The sequence below is a fragment of the Akebia trifoliata genome, chromosome 4 (assembly GCF_017979445.1).
Source record: "Akebia trifoliata isolate Shusen 1 chromosome 4, ASM1797944v1, whole genome shotgun sequence".
In the NCBI taxonomy this organism is placed as follows: domain Eukaryota; kingdom Viridiplantae; phylum Streptophyta; class Magnoliopsida; order Ranunculales; family Lardizabalaceae; genus Akebia; species Akebia trifoliata.
The window spans coordinates 36,515,175-36,534,082 of record NC_141378.1 but is presented as its reverse complement, the minus strand read 5'-3'; the positions used below and the strand labels follow the sequence as shown (position 1 = coordinate 36,534,082).

The window sequence follows — 18,908 nt, the reverse complement described above, 5'->3', positions numbered from 1 at the left end:
CTGATTTTTGGTGATGATGATCTCCTCACCATAGAGATCATCCTCACCAAAAATCAGCCCATTCCAAGACCTCTAACCCATGTTTTGAAAAATGTGTTTGCCAAAATGTTTGCCAAACTGTTGGCTATTGAACGCTACTCATATATATATATATATATATATATATATATATATATATATATATGGTAGCGTTCAATGGCAAACTTTTTAGCAAACTTTTTGGCAAAACATTTTTCAAAACATGAGTTAGAGGTTTTGGAATGAGCTGATTTTTGGTGAGGATGATCTCTATGGTGAGTAGATCATCCTCACCAAAAATCAGACCATTCCAAAACTTCTGACCCATGTTTACAAGCTGAAAAATCGTGAACCGTCCATTTTTTGTAAACTATTTTTGAAGGGGTTAGAAGTTTTGGAATGGGCTGATTTTTGGTGATGATGATCTCCTCACCGTAGAGATCATCCTCACCAAAAATCAGCCCATTCCAAAACCTCTAACTCATGTTTTGAAAAATGTTTTGCCAAAAAGTTGGCCCTTGAACGCCCCCCATATATATATATATATATATAGATATATATATATATATATATATATATATATATATATATATATATATATATATGCCATATACAAAATATCAATGTTATGACACAGATCAAAAAACTAAACATTGACAATTATTAAATTTAGTAATTATCTCTTTTGATCTTAATTGTTAAATCCATGATGTGTAAATTTTAAAAAGGAACCCAAAAAATTACCACTCTTAATAATAACAAATTAATAAATATTCAATTAATTTATTACAAATTGAGATAAAATAAATAAATAAATATTTTCATTTTATCACATAATTTAATTATCGATATCATGTTATTCTAACAACTATAACCAATCAATTAATCATCGACAAATAGCACAAAGTATGAAACATTTATAAATATAGTTGAGCCACCTAATTATTGACTTGATTATTAGGCTTATCTATTGATATGCCAATAAAATTGACTATTTAAAATGCAATTCAACATTCTTAAGAAGGGTGTAACTTTGTATTACATAATAAGATTGGATTTAAAAATAACTATTGAATGGTCTACCTCAATATCCATACCAAGAAAGGAAGACAAAATAAATTAACAATGGGTGGTTTTGTCAGAATTGATATTAAATTTTATAAAAACCATTAACATAAAAATAAAACAAATAATAACTTTGGTCAACATTTATCTTATTACTTGAGATGTGTGCTGTTATTTTATATTAAACAAAAGAAATGTGCATTAAAGGACTCCTACTCACTGTTGCATAACAATGATAAGTGTATTTCAAATGATATGCGATCTGAAAGTTGTTGAAAATATTTTGACAAATGAGTAGCAAATCATTATTATCTTGAGATCTTTGCCTGATTCTTGGGAATAGATGAAAGCTCAATATAACGCATAATGAGAGAATTATCAACTTTTCTTAGTTGTCGTGACATCTTAAATTAGAAAATGAACGTTAGTCTGCAAAAACTAATAGTGTCGCTTTCATTGTTAAATTTGGAAAGCACGAGAACTTCAAATCAAAGTGCTAGCCAATGAAAAGAACTTAGACAAATAATCTTACGCCTGACAAGAACAAGAATTTGAAACGCAGCAAAGAAAAATGTGGAGGAAAGAAGGACAAATATAAGATGGCATGCCACAATTGTAACAAACTGGGTCACTTCGCTCATGAATGCACTAAGTTGAAGAAAGTAAAAATCAACTCTAATACCCTATTTCATTGTTTTGTTTGCATAGAGGTGTTTGTTGTAGATTCTTGTGATCCTAATTGGACTATAAATTATGGAGCAACTAAACATATAGCAAAGGATTTTCTTATAAAGAATCGATGACTACTATGCAAGAATAAATTAGTTATATGATGAATAACCAAGTTTGAGAACTTGTTGATCTTCCGCCTAGATGCAAGATTGTTGTAAACAAATAGATTATAAAAATCAAACAAAAGGCTGATGGAACTATTGATAAGTATAAAACCCATCTGATTGCAAATTGATATACTCAAGGAAAAGGTATTGACCATGATGAGACTCTCACTAGTAGTAAGACTTATCTCTGTTCATTTCATTTTATCTATTGTCATACATTTAGACTTAAAACTCTTCCAAATGGACGTTAAGACGGTATTTCTCAATGAAGATTTGGATGAGAAGATCTATATGGATCAACCTATAAGTTTCAAAATAGAAGGACATGAGCACAAAATCCGCAAGTTAAAAAGTCCATCTATGATTTGAAGCAATCATCCAAGCAATGGTACTTTCGATTTCATTGAGCCATTACTACAAATGGATTTACGATGATAGAAGATGACCATTGTGTGTACGTTAAATAAAGTGGAAAGAATTTCTTAATGTTGTATTTGTATGTTGATGACATTCTATTGGTTGGAAATGATATGGAGTTAATTGTCATCACTTAAAAGTGATTATCCTCAAATTTTGAAATGAAGGATATGAGTGAAGAAAATTTTGTATTTGGAATTAAGATCACACGTGAATGCTCAAAGAAACTTTTTTGTTTATCTCAAGAGACTTACATTAAAAGAATGTTCGAGCATTTTCGTATGCAAAATTGTAAACTCATAAACACTCCAGTCAAGAAGGGACATTTCTTACATCTAGGTCTTTGCTCTATGACAGATGTAGAGAAGGAAAAAATGGCATAAGTACCTTATGCAAATGGAATTGGAAGTTTGATGTAAGCTATAATGTGCACTCAACTAAATATTTACTCTGTAGTAGGATTGGTTAGTCGTTATCAAAGTAATCTAGGAACTACTCGGAAGATAGTAAAGATGATATTTTGATACTTATGTGGGACTACAAATTATACATTATATTATCAGGGAGCAGATTTACTATTACAGGACTATAGTAATGCGGATTGGGCTAGTAATTTAGATAAGTGTAGATTCACATCAGGTTATGCATTCTTACTTGGAGGTGGTGGTGTTTCTAGGTTTAGCAAAAATAAAATATTGTGTTGCTTTATCTACGTGGAGTCGGAATATATTGCATGTAGTGTTACGATTCAAAAAGTTGTGTGATTGAAAAGGTTCCTCATTCGACTCAATATAGTGCACAGTGCCAGACATCCTGTATCTTTGTATTATGATAGTATGGCAGTACTAGCTTATGCAAAGAATCCTAAATACCATAAAAAGTTGAAGCACATCAACATTCGCTATCACTACATTGGAGACATGGTAACGTATAAAGAAGTAGTCTTATTACATATTTCTATAGGTTAGACAATAGTAGACCCTTTGACTAAACCTATTCCCTGAGACATTTATCACACTCATGTTAAGAGTTTGGGACTTCATAGGTATTGATCTCTGATTGTAATAAACTTCTTGATTTTTTTATCACTATTAGATATTTCTTTTTATATATATATTCCTTCCATTTGATTAAATCATTATTATATTGCATTCTTTTTTTATTATCTTATGTCCACACACTTTTAACTATGTTTTTGAATATGGACTAGCTTTTCGTCATCAAGCTAAGGTCATTCACTCATATCATGACCACTCTAGCGCATAGATTACGAACATGAAAACATTATTTAGACAATTAAACCCTAAGGGTTGAACCAATTTACAAGATGCAATGATTGAGAGCTTGATAATTGTATTAATGTCACTTCAAATATTGTCGAGATGAGATTCATAGGAATCTAACATGATTCGTAGACTTATAGAATCATATAGCCTGGGAAATCAAATGTGAACTTTAATCAGGTGCTTTGGTAAGCAATTGAATTGGAAAATTCAGGTTAGGCACTTATAGTGCAACTAGACTCAGATTCATGTGATGTTGAGATTGACAAACTCTCAAGGAGCTCGACCATAGCATGTAAGTCATACTACGTGTGTTATTTATTTTTTAATCTATTTTACTTATATGAGTGAGTGAATGATTCTATGTTTCCTTATTGTATGACTATATTGAATAATTATGTAATTATTATGTTTTTAGTGACTAATGACTATGTTGTAAAGTAAAGGTCAAAGTTTACTGACTCATGAGGGTTTGGAAAATGTTCAATCCGATGTGGCTAAATAAATCTGGGGCATATGTGAGTTATTAGAGTGAGATGTGTTTTGTCAATTAGATAGGAACTTGACATAATGTTCCCTCTGGAAGATAAACTCTCGTTGGATTGCACACCTTATTCCCTTGTATAAAGAAAATACATGCATAATTTGAGATGAGGAGATGATTGTTGAGTCCCATCATGGATGAGTGGGAGATGTTGGTTATTTGGGCGTCCATGTGGACTCAACTCATTAAGCATGTACTAGGACTCTTCTTAGAGTCAGGGTCCTAGAGAGATTGAATTTTTATTGTATTAGGTGACTACAATCTCTTTACGCATAAATTTATAGGTGGATTGAGGGTATCACATAGAAGTGAAGCTTACCATTCTAATGACCATTAACTTCACGACACCAACACCATTCTCAATACTTTTAACATCAACATTTACCACAATAATGGGATCTTAACAATAAAATTGTTTGGATTCATTCTCTTCTAATGGGGGAAAATTTTCTTAATTGGGAGTATATTGTGCCAAAAGGTAGTTTGATGAAGGACACAGTAATCAAGAGCTTAAAAACTCCTAAACATAACCACTTACAAAAAATAATTAACTCTGAAATAAAACCCCATGTACATTGCCACCCATAGATTCCAAATAAACACTCAACGAAACATACCTAATTCCATCACAACCAAATAAGGGAAATGTTCAGCATCCAACCATTTACCCAACAATTTGCCCAACATGTTTTGTCCTACATGGGTTAGAAGTTTTGAAATGAGCTGATTTTTGGTGAGGATGATCTCTACGGTTAGAAGATCATCTTCACCAAAAATCAGCCCATTCCAAAACTTATAACCCCATGTTTATAAGTTGAAAAATCGTGGACCATCCATTTTTTGTAAATCATTTGTGATGGGGTTAGAAGTTTTGGAATAGGCTAATTTTTGGTGAGGATCTCCTCACCATAGAGATCATCTTCACCAAAAATCAGCCTATTCTAAAACTTCTAACCCATGTAGGATAAAATATGTTGGGCAAATTGTTGGGTAAATAGTTGGGTGCCGAACGGGATCCACCAAATAAAATTACACATAATGGAACAAATAAGAGAGATGGAAGAGCAATCACAATATATTAAAATAATAGTATATATTTTAAAGTGATTGCCGCAATCCCTCCATTATCTAGTTAAGAATTAATTAACAAGTCAAGCATCATTTATCTTGGGCTCTTCCCTTTGAAAATAATTCACAACAGGACAACCAAGGAGCTTCTCATGGGAAGATATTTTTATAATATGTTGATGACTTGAAAGATGATAAAGTCCATTGTGATCAAACCCTTCAGTGGTCACCAGTTATTCATCTTGTGTGAATCTTAAAGTATGACGTCATGATAATCAACAACTTTAGCTTTGGATAGTCCTGCAAAAAGTCTGGACAGCCAACAAGACTGTCAATGGTTATGGTGGTCCTTATTGAAGAAGATATTACCTAAGGTCCAAAGGTGCCTACTTAATTAGCAGGTGGGGAGTGAAAAAAAAAAAAAAGTGAGAAAATGGTAGTTGTTCCAGAGACAGAGTTCGATTGGACAAAGGAAGTCAATGAAATCGAAGAATCAAAGATAGGGATCAAAGGTCTAGTTGATTCTGGCATCACCACCATTCCTCGAATCTTCCATCAACCCATCGAAATCATCTCTGATCTCAAACCATCTGCATCATCATCATCATCATCCCATAACTTGAATATCCCCATAATCGATCTATCGGGTTTGATCAATTCAGATCGAAGGTCACAAATAGTTGATCAAGTAAGAGAGGCATGTCACACGTGGGGATTCTTCCAAGTAATCAACCATGGCATACCCAAGCAAGTAATGGAGGACACGATCAACGCGGTGCGAGCATTCCATGAGCAACCAACGGAGATGAAGAAGAAGCATTATGTGAGGGATCAACAAGTCTCATACTCCATCAATATCAATCCTTCTATTCCAATGCCAGGGAATTGGAGTGATGTTCAAAGGCTGTCGATTAAGAATGTAATAAATCCATTCGATTGGGATAAGGTTCCTATGGTGTGCAAGAAGGAATTGATGGTGTGGGATGAGAAAATATTGAGATTGGGTGAGAGTATAATGGAGTTGTTGTGTGAAGGGTTGGGTGTGGGTTCAAAGAGATTGAAGGAGCTTTCATGTTTGGATCTTAGAGCAATCACTGGCATCTACTACCCTTACTGTCCCCAGCCTGATCTGACACTAGGGCTTCAACCTCATGCAGACAAACTCATACTTACAATGTTGATAAGGAGTCATAGTGAAGATGGTGGACTCCTTCATGTGAAGCATGGTTCACATTGGGTACAAGCCGCTCCAATCCCTGGTGCCATCATCGTTAATGTGGGAGACCTTCTTCAGGTAATTAATTAATTAAACCCACTGTTTACTTACACCCATCATATATAGTGACAATAATCTGTTTTTTTTTGTTTTTTTTATTTTAATTTCGTAATTAAATCATGATTAATGGACGATTTTATTTTTTTTTGGAAACATCACATATTATTTTTATTTTTAGTATTTTAAGTGTTATTTTATTATTTAATATATAAAATACACAATTTTATATTAGTGTAATTCAAAACAAATATTTTTATTTTTAACTTTATCCCATGTTTTTTTCGACTTTATTGATATTTTGGCCTTTTTTTTTTTTTTTTTTTGTAAGCTCTCTTGTTGAATTATTCCCAAACCCTACTTTGTCACTATGCTTGCACCTAGGGTTGTCAATGGGTCAGATGGGATTCTTGTCGGGTTGGATTTTTGTAGAGAACGGGATTTGATATACAAAATCTGAATAAACTCTTAAGTTCACTCACAATCCTGATTATAAAAATGCGGAACCCAATAGTCAGGATCTATCTTATTTCTGAGATACGCCTTAATTGTGTTACGTATTTATGCAAAGGGGTATGTGGGTGAATATATGAGTTCCTTTTCAATAAGTCTCGACCGTATAATTAATTGATCTAATTTCTCACATCTTAATAGATTGTATAAAAGGTTGATCGATCTGGTAAGATATCGGATTGGGACATTATTAAATTGCATCCTTGTTGGAACTTAAAAGCCTTGATCTAGTTTTGTAATTATCAGATTGGAAAGTATAGATTTGTATGCCTCGTCCGACACAATGATAAGCCTAGTTATACCATCATCTACTTTCATAAATTATATTTAGAAAAATGTCACTCATTTGTTTTTTACTGAATAAAAAGTAAATATGTTTTTTTATTATTGTGTGGGAGAAGGGATGAGTTTGGAGCATGATTTTAAAACTCATTTTAACATTTCGTCTTGTCCATAAATGAGACCGAGTTGTTTGGGATGAGCTTTTTGATTCGTTTGAGTCATATCGGTCAACAATGAGACAAATAAACCATGGTTTTAAATCTCGTCCGATGTGTTTAATTTGTCTATTTGTCTCGTTGGTGGACAATACCGAGATGTATTGGACGAGTCGTCTTGGTCTCAAAAGAGATTTAAAACCATGGTTTGGAATTTGGAGGCCACTCTCAAGGATGTATTCCAGAAATTACTTGATGCATGTGGGGAGGGGATAGTATCTTAATTGGGTGCTCTAAGAGGTCCAGATACCTCGGTTCAAAAAACAAATACTAGAATATTCTATTTAAAAAAATGCCAGTCAATTAGGTTTTGAAATTAGAGAATTCTAAATATTTTCATTGATCATTAGTGATTTGGTGTATGTATCTTATGCACTTCAATTGATCAATACACCTCTATAATATAATTCTCTTGTCTCTATATACACTTGAATTTTCACCACATATTGAGTCAATTGTAGGAAAAATCAGGGATTTATCGTATGTGTTTGAATGAAAGTGTAAGTGATATTGTGAAGTGTTTTGTTTTTGAAGTTGTGGTGTAAATGCTTTAGTCCTATATCGGATAAAAGCAATTAAAAAGTGTAACTCTTATATGGAAGCTCTCACATAATATATTGAATATGAGAGAGATATGGATAAAGTATACACGTGCATGAGAGCCCATGGCTTTTAAAGGGATTTGGATCCATTAGTTAAAAAAAAAAAAAAACTTAGTATGTGTGTGCACATCCGATGCTCGTGCAGGGGGTGCAAATCTTAGATTTAAACCTCATGTGGATGCATGCGAAATGCCCACTTTTGCTCAAATTTGTTGGAGCTTTTTCTTCAATTATTTTATCCATTGAATTGAACTCAACGAGTTACAACTCGTTATTGTTTTAAGTAACACAAGTGGTGGTAGTTCTTAAGTCCTCACAAAGTGTCTATCCAAAGAGACACTTCCAAGTCTATTAATTCTCATCCTTTCTCTCATTTAGAAAATGAACCTCAAAGCTTTAAGGAGGCCATGTTCACTCCTAAAGCACTATTTTGGAAAGAGGTTGTGAATAATGAGCTTGAACCTATTATGCAAAACCATACATAAGAACTAGTGAGTCTTCCACCAGGAAATATACCAATAGGTTGCAAATGGATTTTTAAGAGAAAAATGAAATCTGATGATTTCATTGATAAATATAAGGCAAGACTTGTTGCCAAAGGATTCAAACAAAATGTTTGGATTATTTTGATATGTATTCACCTATTACAAGAATAGCATTCATTCGGATGTTAATAGAAATTGTTGTTTTATATAAATTTGAAATCAATCTAATAGACTGAAAAACAATATTTCTAAATGATGAATTAAATGAGAAAATTTACATTGAGCAACCAGAAAGGTTCATCGTCAAATGATAGGAAAAGAAAGTGTGTTATTAATTTAGATAAACCAAGCGAAGAAGCAAAATGGGTTCGTCATTTCTTAGAAGATATTCTATTATGGGAAAAACCCATGACTGCAATTTGTGTACATTGTGATAATCAAATGAGTATCATCTGGGCATAGAATTTTGTATATAGTAGAAAGTCATGGCATTTCCGTCGTATACACAACACTGTTAGACAATTACTCTCAAATTGAGTTATTTCTATTAACTTTATAAAGTCTAAAGAAAATTTTACGGATAGATTTGTCTAGAAAATAAAAATATCGTATATTGAGGGAAATGGAATTAAAGCCTATATCTATGAGTTGCCTTAATGGAAACCTAACCTAGCAATTGAAGATCCCATGGACTAGATTCAATATGAAAATTGGTTGTGAGTAACTCAATCGATAACACTTAGAATATTTTTCTTCTACCCATTTTTGTGATGCATTAAGTGCTGCCTACAACGAGTGTTTATGATAAAATAAATTTTTAATGATGCATATATCTTGTACTTACAAATGGGGTACAACAAGATACTCTTAATATGATGTCACCTATGTGAGTGTAGAATTGGATCGGTTCTATGAGAATCTTACGAGTTTGGATTCTCTGGAGCACTCAAGAATTTGAGATTGTTCAGGACCAAAATGAAAATAATCGTAAGAACTAACTGTGATTGGAAAGGAAATGTGTCAAGTCTATTGTCTTAATTTACACAAAACACTGAATAGTTTAGGACTTATGTTCATTGCTTAGTCTAGTAAATCTGATAGGCTCTCGCTAAGGAAAGTACAAAGCTACAAATTACTTTTCCTGATACATGATGTTTTCCATTGTATTCTTTGTGTTTTTAGAATGTTTTATCATATTCCTTCCATAGTTTCAACTTTTTTCCATTCATATGGGGGATTGTAGGAAAAATCTGGGATTTATCCCATGTGTTTGAATGGAAATGTAAGTTATATTGTAAAATGGTTTGTTTTTTAAGTTGAAATGTAAGTATTTTAGTCTCACATCGGATAGAAACAACTAGAGAGTGTAACTCTTAGATGGAAGCTCTCACGTAATGTATTGAATGTGAGAGAGATATGGATAAAGCCATGCGTGCACAAGGGCACATGAGATCTAAAGGGATTTGGATCCATTGGTCTGAAAAACCTTAGTGCGTGTGTGCACGTGCAAAGGGGGTGCAAATCTTGGATTTAAACCTCACGTGGATGTGCGCAAAAGGCTACTTTTGCTATAAAAAATTGGGTGTTTTTCTTCAATTATTTTATACAATGAGTTACAACTAATGATTGTTCTAAGAGACACAAATGGTGGTTGTTCTAAAGTCCTCTCTAAGATCATCGTTTCCACGAGGTCCGACTTCCTTCCTGTCGAATTGGATGCCGCCACTATCAGCACAGACTTTGAAAAGTAACACACTCCCGACAGGTAGGATCAGGATTCTTGTTTCCGTCTATCTATTAGTATGAATGATTGCCTATTCAGATGCGGTGAGCTAGTGTCTGTCTGAACAGTCACAACTAAGAGACATTTTCACTAATTTGGTGTATGTCCAAAGAGACACTTCCAACTTTATTAATTCTCATCCTTTCTCTCATTTATGTCATTGCATTTTCGAATTTGCTTGCATTGTGTCATTCGATTTTCATTGATTTTTCCTGTGAACCATTGAGAGTACAGCCACAACATAAGTTCGATTGTACGTGTACACTTAAAGTGCTGACTTGTACATGTGTGGAGTGTTGTATCCCGGGAGACAGACGTCCAAAGACTGTTACTACATTGCAGGGAAAAAATTTGTCTCAAGGCTATTGTATCTAAATACAAGTCTTGTTTTGTTCAAATCAGTGATTGAGTCCAATTGATATTTCTAACTTATTTAGTTTTTTGTTATTTTATTTTAATTTCTTTTTTGTTTATCTTCTGTATCTAACTACACAGAAATAACATCAATTGCACGTACTTAATTAAAAACCAAGCAAGCTAAGTCCACTTGACTGAGTTTCAAGTAAAACTAGTTTTAATTGGGCAAATTAAGTTGAATGGAGAAACAAGAATTTTGATAGGCAATGTGATCATTTGGGGTATAGAATCTATTTTGAAAGGGAACATGGTCACAAAGGATTCAAAGACTTTTTTTAAAAAGAGAACTTGATCTCTAGGATTCAAAGGCTCTTCGAATCAATGATATTTCGGACTAGAAATAACACAAGTACATATAATTTCCACTTTTTTCACACATGAGTGGGACTGAATTGGTGTTGGACCAAATTGTATCTAAACCCCCTTAAAATTCAAACTAAGCTCAACAGCAAAATGCTGGTGGGCTGAACCTTTGACTTGGGCTCCTTTTTTTTTTTTTTGTGGCAGATAATATCCAATGACGAGTACAAGAGTGTCGTGCATCGGGTGTTGGCTAATCCTTCCCGAGATCCAAAAATCTCGGTTGGTGTTTTCTTTGGTCCAGGAAAAGATTCAGATACAGATTCCTATGGGCCTTTTCCGGAGATGCTATCATCGGAAAAACCAGCACTCTATCGAAATTTTACTATGCCAGAGATATACAAGCACAGCCATATCTATGCAGGTAAAGGCAGAGAAATGGCAGAATCATTTAAGTTGCACAATATGTAATCCATGTCATACCGTATATGGAAGGATAGCTAGAAATATTTTCCCCAAAAGGAAATTTATATTACTTTGGAATTTTGGATTCCAAAGCATAAGAAATTTATCTTTTAGGAAAATATTATCTAAGTTTGAATCACCTTAGGTGTTGGATTTGGTGTCATGGTTTATTTTGATTTTGTTTGCAAAATAAAAGTGTGAGTGTTGTTGGGTGGTTACATATTTGAACACTAAGTTCTGTATATGGTATCCTTTTATATGTAAAACATATTAGAGTTTGTGTGTAATTGTCATCCAAGTTATTATGAATAAATTTAAGTCTTCATAAATATCTCCCTCAAACAACACTCATTTGTAACCCAATGAGAAAAAATACTATATAGAGAAGTTGATTTCATGGAAGAATGGTTGAGTGGACTTAGGGCTGTAGGAATGCTAATCACATTGATGGATTCGCCACGAATAACAACTTGTAATGGCTAATCACTATAGTTTTTGACGGATTCAGCCTTTGAGAAATCGCAAATGTGAATGGCTCATTTATAACAAAACAAGGATTGGATTTCGTCCAATCTTCAAACATTTCTTTTGTAGAAATTTCATAGATAAAATGACTTGGTGAACGTCATATAATAACAAAGATAAAATTTCTTATTTATTTTTATGTTCTATAAGTGACATATAGAACCTGGTACATGGATGAGTGTGTGTAATTAATAATGAGAGTTGCTGGTCATATTGCCTCTTTTTATTGGATCTGTTTTACATTGCTATTCTAAGCATTACATGTATTTCTCTTGAACCAATGTTTAGGTTTGTTGGTAAAACTGATTTTGTTTGAGCTTGAGAGCTAAGATCTAGTTCCTAAAGGGTTAGAAAACCCAACAATTGGTATCAAAGCCGTGGTTGTGCACTCGTTTTCAATTGAAATCGGTCAACTATGTTCGGATTGAGAAAAATGGAGAGAAGAAAAACTAAATGAGTTTCTCTTCATTTCTCTTATTTGGGTTGTTAAGTGGGGAGAGAAGAGAAGAAAAAAAAATGTGAGTTTTCCTTCCGTCCAAAAGTTGAGAGAAGAGAAGAGAAATGAAAAGAAATCCTTTTAAAATATTTTATAATTTCAACTCTACCCCTATATTTCTTTTAAGATATTTTTAAATTTCAAAGTTATCCTAATTTTTCTCCTGTCAATTCAAATATGATGGAGAGAAATTGAGTTTCTCTTCTCTCCACTTTTCTCAATCCAAACAAAGTGAAATCATTATAGTGCCAAGGTTTTAAAGAGGATTTCGAAAAAAAACTCCTTGTTTTATTTCTCACCATTGCCATCGGTTAATTGTGGGATCACTGGATTTGGTGTTACTAGCGTACTGTCGTGCATACTTGTTGTTTTATTGCCGATCAAAGGTTAAGCTTTTGGTCTCCACATTGCGCTACTATAATGGTTTTTTTTTTTTTTTAAATCCTCAGGTTCCAAAACCTGATTGGAGAATATTAAGTCATTGGGTCGAAGCCTTATGGATTTATCGGGTTGCGCCTATTAAAGGGATTGAACTATTGTATGTTTTTTTAAAGTAGGAAAAATTATTTAAAGGACCCTGGCGGAGGGACTTTTTAAAAATAATCCCCAAGTTTTGGTCGGTCTCTTAATAGTCCATTAAGTAAAATTTTCTTTTCTTAACAGACCTCATCTCCCAAATTTCTCACGATTGAATACCTTAACCATACAAACTTATCGTTTTCATCCAAAAAAAATTGGATTCTTGACATCTCAATCGAGTTTCGGAGACTCCATTCCATCATAAAGGATTTAAGAAAGAAGAAGATGTCATTTTCAAGGATTTTTCAAATATTTTGAATATTTGAGTAAGATAAGTAGGGTTTTTTCATTTTTTTGTATTAGTTTTTAGATAAAAATCAATCAAGAATGGTTCTTTTGGTTTGAAATCATCTCAACAAGTCATTATCTCAAGTTTTTAATTGATCTTTATATGTATTTTAATATAAAAATAAAAAATACGTGGATTTTACCATTGTCGAGTTCACCATTTTATTTATAAAAAGGGATAAACTCAACAATAAATAAAAAATGGTGAGTTCACTAATAAGGAGGTATCATTATGAAATAAAAAGTTTACTAAATATCCTATTAAGTTACCATCCGACACTTATATAGGGATTATTTATAAATAAATCTCTCCGCCAGAGCCTTTTAAGTAATTTTTCATTTTGAAGTGTTTGGGCGTATTAAATATTTAAAGAGTTTTTTCTTTATTCAAAGTTTTAAGTTTATAGAACTTCTATTTGGGGTCCAAAGGTGCCAAGCAAAGTTGCTTTCTTCACGTGGGCGGCGGCTCTAGGAAGGATACAAATGATAGATTTTGTTGATGCGGCGTGGATGGTACGGGGCGAGTTGTTGTGTACTATGTATGGAAAATGGAGAATCATCGGATCATCTCCTAATCCATTGCAAGTTCTTGCATGGCATTTGGGCTCATTTTTTTAAGTTATATGGGGTCTCAACATGTTTACCGGAATCAGTTAAGGATATCTTTATTGGTTGGTCGTCAATTGGCTATTCGTTTGGCGGCACAAAATGGTTGCTTTGGACTATTACGCCGTTTGCAATTTGTTGGGGGGTGTGTTTTGAAAGGAATAGGCGCATATTTGAGGGGAAACAAAATGATTGTTCAAACACGATCATGTCTATCTTAGGTCTTATCTTTTGTTGGTCCAAAGTATATAAGGAGTTTAAGGGTTTGTTTTTTGAGGATTTTTTATACAAGTGGGATGGAGTTTGCCGTTCCATTCGTAATTAGCATTGTTTTGTAATGCCCTTCCACGTCTGGTCATCTCGACCGACTTGGTTTTTTTTAGAAATAGAATGCTATTTATTAAAAAAAAAAAAAGTTTATAAACTTCAAAACCATAATCACTAGTGAGTACAGAACACTTCTCAAGGTTTTAAAATTATTTGGGTTTAATTGTAACCCATCATTTTGACCCACGTGTTACTTCAAGCTAGGCACGGTAGATGTATCATTGTTTCGGAACCGAATCGGGTTTGTTATAACCCATTTTCTGACTCAGTAATAAACTAAGTTGACTCAACAATTCTTAAATTTTTTAAGTTGTTGTGAGCATGTGCTTAATTACTGTTTGGAATTAATTATTTGAAGTATTGATTAGAGAATCAATTGCAAAATCATTCCTTGATTAGAACTCTCTTGAACTTATGATTAAATTATCGTTGACGACATTCTTGCGAGTTGATTTTAATAATTACATGTGAACCCCAAAATATTCAAATGATTTGCTTTGAGTTCTATCTTTCGAAGACAAATCCCTTGATTGCCTTGAGGTTTAAAGTTTCTTTCTTTTAGGTTCTATGGGTGCATAAAGAATCATTTAATCTAATAAATTAAAGCTTAGAACCTAGATTAGTGACCATCCCAAATCAGGTGTTAGGTCTAACCTATGAGGTTTAGGAGCACCAGTAAGGTAACCATTTGAGGATACATTATCGAAGTAATCACGCATTCTACCAAAAGTGGGCAGATGATCGATTTATGGAGGTTGTGTCTTTCTTGAATTTTTTAGATAAAAAATCTCTTCAAGGTTACACATAGCACTAATTTCCATGAAACCTCCTTATTCTACCAAAAGGTTATTTAGTAGTTTTGTGTGAATGGAATGAGTAGAATAGTCATAAGTGTTTTAGGGAGATCCTTCTTTCCAAAAGGTAGTGGTAGTGTCTAAGTTGAACTAGAGCATGAGAAGTGAGTAGTGTCTCAAAACACTAATTTATATGCAGTTATAACAATTTAGGACCTAGTTCTATGTTTGTAAACAAATAATCGTGTTTATGGCTCATATCATCTCATTCCATCTTTTATAATGTTAATTTGGCATTATTGCATGAAATTGTACAATTATTGAAAATTTGATCATGCATGTATTCAAGTGTGCAGGCCAAAAATCAAAAAGACAAAAATGAATACAAGAGTTGTTTTCCGGCATTACTTTACAACTATGAAGAGAAAAAGGCCTAGACCAAATCCCAGGCATTTCCAAGTGCTCCCCCCTCCTTTGGTGATGATGATGATTGTTCTTCTTCCGTAGACAATGATGTTGATGTGAGTGAACAGATATGGGATAGGGGACAATAGAAGAGTTCTTAATCTCGATCCCATTACAAGGAGAAAGGATCTAGAATCCAATCTCGCCTCAAGTAGTAAGTTGATCAGTTTTGTTCTGAATTTTATTATTTTTCTTCAGCTCTAAAATTTAAGTTAAAATAAGAGAGGGATCCCAACTTAATCTGAAACAAAACTTTAGAGTCAATCAAGAAATTTTCTAAAGATAAGAAATCAAGTTTTGTGGTTGGAAAACAAAATTGATAGTGAAACATCAAACTTGACGATTAAGAAATCCATTTTAATGATGAAGATCAAATTTATGAACAAATTAGCTAAAATCCACAGTAAAAGTTTAGATGTAGATGAAGAAAATCCAGAATTAAAGACTGAAAGATAAAATCAATGGATTTTACAAGAAAATAAATCTTACTTTCTCTTATTCAGATGAATTCCACAGATCTAAACAAATTTCTTTATTTTATTTATTGCTTTTTTTAGTAGAATACTTCCAATTTTACAATATCTCCACAATAATCTTGGAGAATTCTCTCAAGATCTTAGGAGAATTTCAAATTTTGGATTCGCTTTGTCTAAATTTCTCTCTCTCTCTCTCTCTCTCTCCCTCCTAAAACTCTAAGACTCATACCTTTTTTTTTTTTTGTCTAAAATAATACCCTCTTAAAATCAAACCCCCCCCCCTCCCCTCCCCTCCCCTCCCCTCCCCTCTTAAAATGAGGTCCTCCCCCTTATTTATAGTCATAGAGAAGGGGGATCTTATAGGAAGAACATAAAAACTTAATCAAAAAGCACGAAATAATTAAGTGATCCGAAACATATCTATGATCACTATATGCAGTACAAGGATCAAAGATTGATATCTATCTTGGTTGCTATATAACAACCATAAATCGCTATATGAAAAAATTGATATTTTGGCATTTGAAGCTTGATTTTCTTTAATACTTCTTCATTTCTATAAAATCCTTCAAATCCTGGACTCTTTAATTCTTCAAACTCTTCAATTTGTTCCATTGTTAGGCTCATGAAGCTTTGATCATCCAAACTGGTGTTTAATTCCCAAATAAAAAGCTTGAAATGTGGCATGAGTTGTGAGCTCATCTTGATGTATAACAATAGAGTCCCCTTAATGCTTGGTTGCCAAAAGAACTCAAAGGCGAGCATCACACTCAAAATTACGATGAAGGCCCTGATTGATCATGTTGAACAAAGAACATAAGAACCAAGTCCATCAGTAAAGCCTAATAGACCAAGAAGCCAAGATATAGAAGAAATGACAAATCGCATAATTGTGTGATGAGTATCCCAAGGATTGTTTTTTTTAATGAGAAATAAAAGGTCAAAAATAGAAGACTGAACCACCGTTGCATTCATCTCACGGTATTTCGTATTCAAACTAGTCAAAACACCTCAGTGAAAAACAAAACTCAAAAGATTGTCATTCATAAATCACTAGAGGAGATCAAGGTCAAAACAACATCCGAGAGTCATTAACGGCAAGTCAACAGGTAAGGGTACTCAACTAGACAAAATCTTTTTTGACTATCATTGCAACTGTCATTCTAATTTTGTTGGTATGTTGCATGTCTTTTCAATTTTGTTTTTGGCCTTAAATGCCATGGTATGGTGAGAGATGAAATGATGTATGAGAATAGAAACCTAGAAGAACGAAATAAAAAAGAATAAAACAAGATATAGTAGTATCCCATGGAAACCTAAAAAGAAGATAAGCTAGGGTTCTAAAATGGAACCCTTGAATCAAAAGAAGGAAGCAAGAGTAACATAAAGGAGCAACAAGGTAGGAAATGACAAGAAAGGACCCAAAACATAGCAAAAAAGAGCAAGTGGAAATATCCTTGGAAAATAGTGATCATGATCACTATAAGTCAAAACATCTCACCCCCAAATGACAATGTTGTGATTGCTATAAATAGCGATCATGAGGTTGTTATAAAAATAGATATCAAAAGTCTTTATGACACTTAGCAAAATTTGTGGGAATATAGCGATCAGGAAAAAGCGATCAAGAGAGTAATATGTTGGATAAATTTTGATTCTGGTTTGTTGAAACAATGAATTGTAAGTAATATTATAATGTAAATAATTCGAGGAAATTGGAAGAACTTATCGGTGACTGAGGCACGGAGAAGTCGATGTCCTTAAAATCAATTTCGCCTTCTTAGGATTGAATCCTCAGTGCAGTTGATTTCTGGCGTTTGGTTTCCAAGATAAACAGTCACTGTCTGCTATCCGTGCACTCGGAAATAGCAGATCTACGGCGAACTCGATTAGATCGAACTTTTCACAAGCAGCAAGTATTTCGTTTTCTGTACTTGAATAAAAGGGAAAAAACTTATTTTATAAATAGCAAGCCATCGGTTCACAACAGACCCAACTGTTCACAAATTAACAGTTGAGATAAAAACACAAACTAACGATTGAAATTAAATAAAAGTTTAGCAAAAATGGGCCTATCACGCGCACCCACGTGAGGCTTAAATTTCGAAATCTGCACCCCCCTGCTCGCGCATCGTATGCACACACACGCACTAAGGTTTTCCAACAGGTTGGCCCCAAACTCAATGGGCTGCAATCCCACAATGCCTTAGGCCCCCATGTGCGCGCGAGGCCTAGTCTCTATCTCTCTCACACTCAAGCATTAAAGAGAGAGGGATCATAAATAAGTTGAGAACTTTCCTTGTATTTACCCGATGTGGGACTAAAGAAAGAAGAGATGTTTTATACAACTTTCAAAACCAATAAAGTAAAGTAAAACAAAAAAGAAAAAAGAAAAGAGTTCTTTTATGTTTCACCAAAAAAGGAAAGTACTACTTTTTACAATAAAACACTCAAGAGGTCTTGTGTTCAAAACTTATTCTCGACAATAAATGAATGAAATATTATATGAAAATTAAACTATGAATTTTACAAAAATCCGCCACAAATTTATAGTAAGAAGAGAAGGAATTGCTGCTCGTACAAATTGAAATACCGGATACCTAATATCGATGTCTTTTGGACTTAATCGATACTTAGTATTGATAGACAGAACTCACAGGAACCTGGTGTAACTAGGTTACTTAACCCTTTCCCTTTTAATGTAAGTTTAACTATCATATCATACATATATTTCTTTCTAGGATCGATCAAGTTCTTATGGTTTGACACTTTTCGGCCATGTT

General features: G+C 33.5%; 1 protein-coding gene across 1 annotated transcript; it reads left to right on the top strand.

The window, feature by feature from the left end:
- Nucleotides 1–5,451: 5,451 nt before the first annotated feature.
- Nucleotides 5,452–11,898, top strand: LOC147404826 (1-aminocyclopropane-1-carboxylate oxidase homolog 1-like). The gene is made up of 2 exons (XM_086440905.1): nucleotides 5,452–6,528; nucleotides 11,312–11,898. The coding sequence occupies exons 1-2, from the start codon at nucleotides 5,668–5,670 to the stop codon at nucleotides 11,573–11,575; spliced, it is 1,125 nt and encodes a 374-aa protein (XP_086297031.1). The 5' UTR covers nucleotides 5,452–5,667; the 3' UTR covers nucleotides 11,576–11,898.
- The last annotated feature ends 7,010 nt before the right edge of the window (nucleotides 11,899–18,908 follow it).

Excerpts from the sequence above, each read along its gene's own strand:
- LOC147404826 (XM_086440905.1), top strand. The coding sequence starts at position 5,668 with ATGGTAGTTGTTCCAGAGACAGAGTTCGATTGGACAAAGGAAGTCAAT. Across the intron at positions 6,529-11,311 it reads ATGTGGGAGACCTTCTTCAG|ATAATATCCAATGACGAGTA; the intron begins GTAATTAATTAA and ends TTTTTGTGGCAG.